A 5523-nucleotide genomic window follows, 5' to 3' on the forward strand; every position below is an offset into this window, starting at 1 on the left:
TCCTTTTAAATATATATTATATCACCACTTTTACTAAAACACTCTTTTAATTAAATAAAAATAAAAAATATTTTTTATTTAATTTTACAAAAATCTTAAACATCCTTACTTTATTCGATTAGACAAAAATATCCTTTTAAATCAAATAAATTTTAGAATTAAACAAAAAATTAAAACAAAAATATATTTAAAAAATAAAAAAATAAAAAATTGTTTCTGAAATCTGGGTTTCAGAAACCCTCTTCATCTTCTTACATTTTTCTAATAAAAAATTATTTCTGAAATTTGGTTTCAGAAACCCAGTTCATCCTCTCAAGTTCTTCTCTCCTCTTCGTATCTCTCTCTCTCTCTCCCTGGAGCTCGGTCTCTCTCATCTCTCTCACAGTGGCGTCGTCGTTGCTCTCTATCTCGTCATCATCTTGCACATAGTCACGCGTCTTCATTGCACTCTTCGGCACCGGCGGCAGAAGCAGCAGGTCCTGGGACTCGTCGTCTTCTTGCTTCGAGTGTCACCGTCAGCCTCCTTCACACAATCAGAAGCTGCTTCATGATTTAGTGAACTATAGAAGCTACAAAGTGAAATATTTATTGAGGCTTTCATGAATATTATGGTATCTAATATTTCTTAATCTCTCTAAGTTCTTGGATAATCAATGTTTCCTTGCTAGTGTCTCAAGTCATAATGAGATTCAGGTACCTTCTAAGGCTACTAAAGTTTTTAAAAACTGTCTATGATCAGGCATTTTCCATCTGAGCTTTTTGACTGCTTTTTTATTTTTCATCTGAGCTTTCTTTATGCTTTATTTCTTGTCGATTTCTTGTTTCCCTCTTATTCTTCCCCCTTACCGTTGTTTTATTTACTAATTTTCCCATTATATTTCTGATAATGGCAGATTTGAAATTTGGAAAGCAGGCAAATTGCTTCTGCTTTGCAGTGGGAGTCCACTATAACTGCTTTCTCTATTATTTATGGCACCAGTTACATGTAAATACTTGTTCATGTGATTTGGAATCAGTAGTTGCATATAACACTTTCTGATAAATAATGCACATGGGTTTATTAGTTATTCCCCATTGCTTATGATATTTAGGTATATTGGGAGTGAGCATGGGATTGTATACGTGTTGAAGTTTGACGCTGAAAGCAGAAAAATTGATATACTGCCTTATTATGTTCCTACAAATGTTATATCTGGTAAGTTTTCTACAATGAAGTCAGTATAAGAAGGTGGCTCATGAAAAGAAAAAAGAAAAAGAGAGAAGAAAAAAAAGAAGCTACTAGAATATTTGTACTTCATTTTGGAGGGGGAATAAAATGACTTGTGAAGGGTGTTAGGTAGTAATGCTTACATTATATTAGAGCACAAAACTTAAAAAAAATTGTTCGATTATTGTTCATTTCTCTAACATCTAACATATTTCAAATGATACTCACATTTGCAGATGCAGTTGGAATATCACTTGATCAAATTTCAGTGATCAAGGTTCTTCATCCGCCTTATTCCAATGGAAACAGGTAACACTAGAAATTATTTTAAGAGTTTCTCTAGTTGATTTCCGTGTATTTTAATGGAATTTGCATGACACGAATATTAGGTAATCTTGACTTTCGAAGGCTGTGCTAGTGATCTTTCTATTGTATTCTCATTTTTTCAGGTTTATTCTGAATTTGAGTCGTGGTGATTTTAGAGTTTAAAAAATTTGCAAATAGACTTTAATCACGGAAGTGACAAAACAAAATTGAATTATCATGAAATTTCTTCTACAAAATTTGAATGAAGTATATTTAATTCATGTTTTCAGGGGACAACTAAGTTTTCTTGACCATTTTGTTGTTTGAAAATGAATTATAAGTGAGGATTCTTCAATTTAAAGTGAGTCAAATTGCTTGGTATATCTTTTTGGTGTTTACAACATGGACACTGAATTCAGTGTACATATAATTCAAGATAAAGGTAGAGACCCAGTGAACATAGAAAGCAAGAAGAATATAAAGCTTTTACTCTCTTAATAATGTTTGCACTCATTCAAAGGGAAGGAGAAGAGCCAAATAAAATAGTTGCAGTCTGCCAATCTGCCTGTTTAACTTGAGGGTTTTGTGGGTTAGGATGAAGTGCTAGCTTAATTTACCTTGTCCTTCCAGTCTGCAGAGTAAATTGGTTAGGGCTAGTTAAGCAAAATTTTTATATAAAAATATAAGTAAGTTGAATCAAACAACATAAAGGTCAAATTGCTATGGATCTTATTCAGACTTACGACCTTAAAATTTTGTCCTTGATGCATTTAAGTAACTTGAATGCCTAAAATCTAAGATGATATACTTCTTGTGTAAATTGAACCATCCAGTTATCCAGTATCCAATTTGGCTCTATTAAGTGTTAATTATGCTAATTATTTGCAGTTACAAATTACAATACAGAAAACCAATGAAAAGTTGTGTATGTAGAATATGTGTTTATAACAATAGAACTTAACTTTTTGCATAAGGTATGTTTGTTTATTGATTCAATAAAACCATCATCTTGCTGACTATTGATGGCATATGAGAATGGCTTGATAGTACTCTGGAATTCTTCTGAAGATAAAATTGTTCAAATCAAAGGACAAAAGGACACCGAAATGAAGATAGAAAGGGTGATTAGTTATTCAAATGACCCTAAGGATGATGAAATTGGGTCTGAAGAAGCTCTGAGTAAGATTCATACTCATAGTAGTTATTTTTGACAATGATATTTTAATAGTTACTATTAGAGTTAAAAGAAAAAGAAAAAAAAATCCTAGCTTTGGGTGTGTTTGTAGTGTCTGTATATAGAACATGATAAAACAAAGCCATATGATTACCACAATTTCATGTTATAACAAACTATCTTATTAGTGTTTTAGACAGTTTAGTCTTAACAAAAAACCAATTGGAGGAAAAAACCCTGTCTTATGTGGGCTAAGCGTGGAGATGCTAATGCAAACATTTTTCATGAGTTAGCCCCTTCTCGAAGAAAGGTTCCTATTCAGGAGTTTCATGATACAAAAACATAAGTAGGGATGCGGGCAAAAATACTCAAGAGATCACATATTCATTAGTTACTTTCTGTAGAGAGCGCTAATTCAGGCGTTGCACTCAAGGAATTGTTGTCCAATTATAGAACAAATGAACCACACTAGGAAAGAAATAAAGACAACAAAAGTAACTAGGATGAGTACTATAACTTTATTATTTTGGTTTGTGCCTTTTCAATCTATTGGTGGATTGCTTTTGTTATACACAATAAATATACTTCCTGTGAATGGTTATACACAGTAAATATACTTCCTTTTCGGCTTTATGCAGCTTATACCCTTGGGAGCTAGTTATGACTTTGCAAGAACACTTCACTGGTTAGTTTCTGCTTGTGTGTTCATTCTTCTTGCGCTTCTTATTTATATGCAGTGAATGGAAACATCTGTTGGATCTTTTCCAGGAAAAACGATCCTCGAGAGGCCATTGAACGTGTTGCTAAAGGTTTCTTCTTGTTCTTGTTCTTGTTCTTGCAATTGCAATATTGTTTGCTGTGTTACTTATTAATGTAGGCATTCTTACAGGGTTGAGAAAACCATTACTTATTAAGGATAGACATCGGTGTAATCAGTGGAGAAAGTTGCAAAAACCATTACTTCATAAATGTTGCTGACATCCATTTGTAAGGCAAACTTAGAAATTTTCGATTAGTGTAATTTATAGACCGTATCCAATCGCATATTGCAAAATTTTGCAGGAGTGCAAAGGCTGGTTTTTATGCTTCTAGATACAAGAGATTCCGTAAACTGTGCTATGTACTTGGTGCATTGTATGCTTTCATGGGGGATCAAAACCAGGATTTGAGAATCAAGGTCAGTGTTAGTTAGTTCCTTTTTTTCTTTTTTTTCATGTAAAGCTTCACATCTCACCAAAATTTTCAAGTTCCTGCATAATTTTCAAATAAGGTCCTATAACACTTAAAGAAATTCAGTTTAATGAAGGTGAGTGGGAGACATGGCCTCAAGTAACAACCATTTGCGTTGGAAATGCAAAGTATTTTGATGGTGGCATGAAGATTACACCGAATGCTACTCCTTACAGTGGAAATTTAGAGGTGAAATATGTTTCTATAAAATCTCTTGGATGAATATTATCATATATTTTGAATCAAGTAAAAGTTGTGTTATATTCTTCAGGTTGTGATTGTTCAAAACTTTAAGTGGCATGATTTCATACTGAAATTACAAAAGCTGTATAATGGAACACATCTCTCACTTGAAAATATATCAGTAAGAAGGTATGATATTGGCTCGAAAGAAGAGAGGAAAAGAGGAGAGAAGGGGGTGGCGGGAAGAATATGCTGACTTGATTCCTGTGATTTCTTAATTTTGGCAAGGATGTAGCTTGTTTGTGTTAGAATTTACTCCCTTCCTTCCCAAATTATCAGTCGCTTTGGAAAACTTGGTACCTTTAAAACTTGCGTGTTAACTAGTGGTATTCCCCTTAATTTCTTCAATGGTTTGGTGAGGGTGAGAAATATGTAAAAGTTGTTTTCTCCCTGGCAAGTAAAATTGCACCTAGTGTTATATTTGTTGATGAGGTAAGCCTCCTTCATAAAATGATGCTATTTTTTATTGATTTATTAGTTGGAGGAAAAAAGGTGATCTGATATGATTTTGTGCATAGGTAGATAGCATGTTGGGCCGAAGGGAAAATCCTGGGGAGCATGAGGCCATGCGAAAAATGAAAAATGAATTCATGGTGAACTGGGATGGCTTACGTACAAAGGATACCGAGCGAGTTCTTGTGCTTGTAGCCACTAATAGGCCTTTTGACCTTAATGAGGTTGTCATAAGGAGGCTACCACGAAGGTGAATGCCACGTTCAACTGCACTTGAATTTCCTTTTTTTCTCCTTTTTCTTCCATTCCCTTTTCTTTATTATTGTTGTTTTTATCGTCTTTATTTGAGTATTTGGGTGGTTAGGAGGGATTTTAGAGATGTCAAAACTTTTGTGTTTTCTGATTTTGTGTAGATTAATGGTAAATCTGCCAGATGCTCCTAATAGAGCAAAGATATTGAAAGTTATATTGGCAAAATAAGACTTGTCTTCTGATATTGATTTTGATGCAATCGCAAATATGACCGAGGGATATTCTGGAAGTGATCTTAAGGTTAGGATCATTGTTTTTTGCTTGTATTGGTGACACTGCTGTTAATAACTGGGATGCTTTCATGCTTGTGCTTGCATTGCAGAATTTGTGTGTAACTGCTGTGCACCGTCCAATTAAAGAGATATTAGAAAAGAAGAAAAAGGTACAATCCTTCCAAACAGTTTCTAACAGTATGCTAGTGATGATGTCATTATTTTTGGCTATGAAGTTACTGGAATCGATTGTTACTTTTATTTAATATTTGGGATTCATTCATGACAGGAGCATGCTGCTGCTCTGGCAGAGGGTAGACCTGCTCCGGCATTAAGTGGAAGTTCCGATATCAGATCACTAAACATGGAAGACTTTAAAGATGCTC

General features: G+C 34.0%; 1 protein-coding gene across 1 annotated transcript in view; it reads left to right on the plus strand.

The window, feature by feature from the left end:
* LOC107634647 (sphingoid long-chain bases kinase 2, mitochondrial-like) overlaps nucleotides 1-4371 on the plus strand; it is an 8680-nt gene extending 4309 nt beyond the window's left edge. The window contains exons 3-8 of the mRNA XM_021117413.1: nucleotides 3326-3372; nucleotides 3456-3506; nucleotides 3603-3674; nucleotides 3750-3864; nucleotides 3984-4106; nucleotides 4189-4371. Of these exons, the coding sequence (XP_020973072.1) occupies nucleotides 3326-3372; nucleotides 3456-3506; nucleotides 3603-3674; nucleotides 3750-3864; nucleotides 3984-4106; nucleotides 4189-4356 (576 nt within the window). The 3' untranslated portion in view covers nucleotides 4357-4371. The remainder of the gene's footprint in view (nucleotides 1-3325; nucleotides 3373-3455; nucleotides 3507-3602; nucleotides 3675-3749; nucleotides 3865-3983; nucleotides 4107-4188) is intronic.

The sequence above is a fragment of the Arachis ipaensis genome, chromosome B03 (genome assembly GCF_000816755.2).
Source record: "Arachis ipaensis cultivar K30076 chromosome B03, Araip1.1, whole genome shotgun sequence".
Classification (NCBI taxonomy): domain Eukaryota; kingdom Viridiplantae; phylum Streptophyta; class Magnoliopsida; order Fabales; family Fabaceae; genus Arachis; species Arachis ipaensis.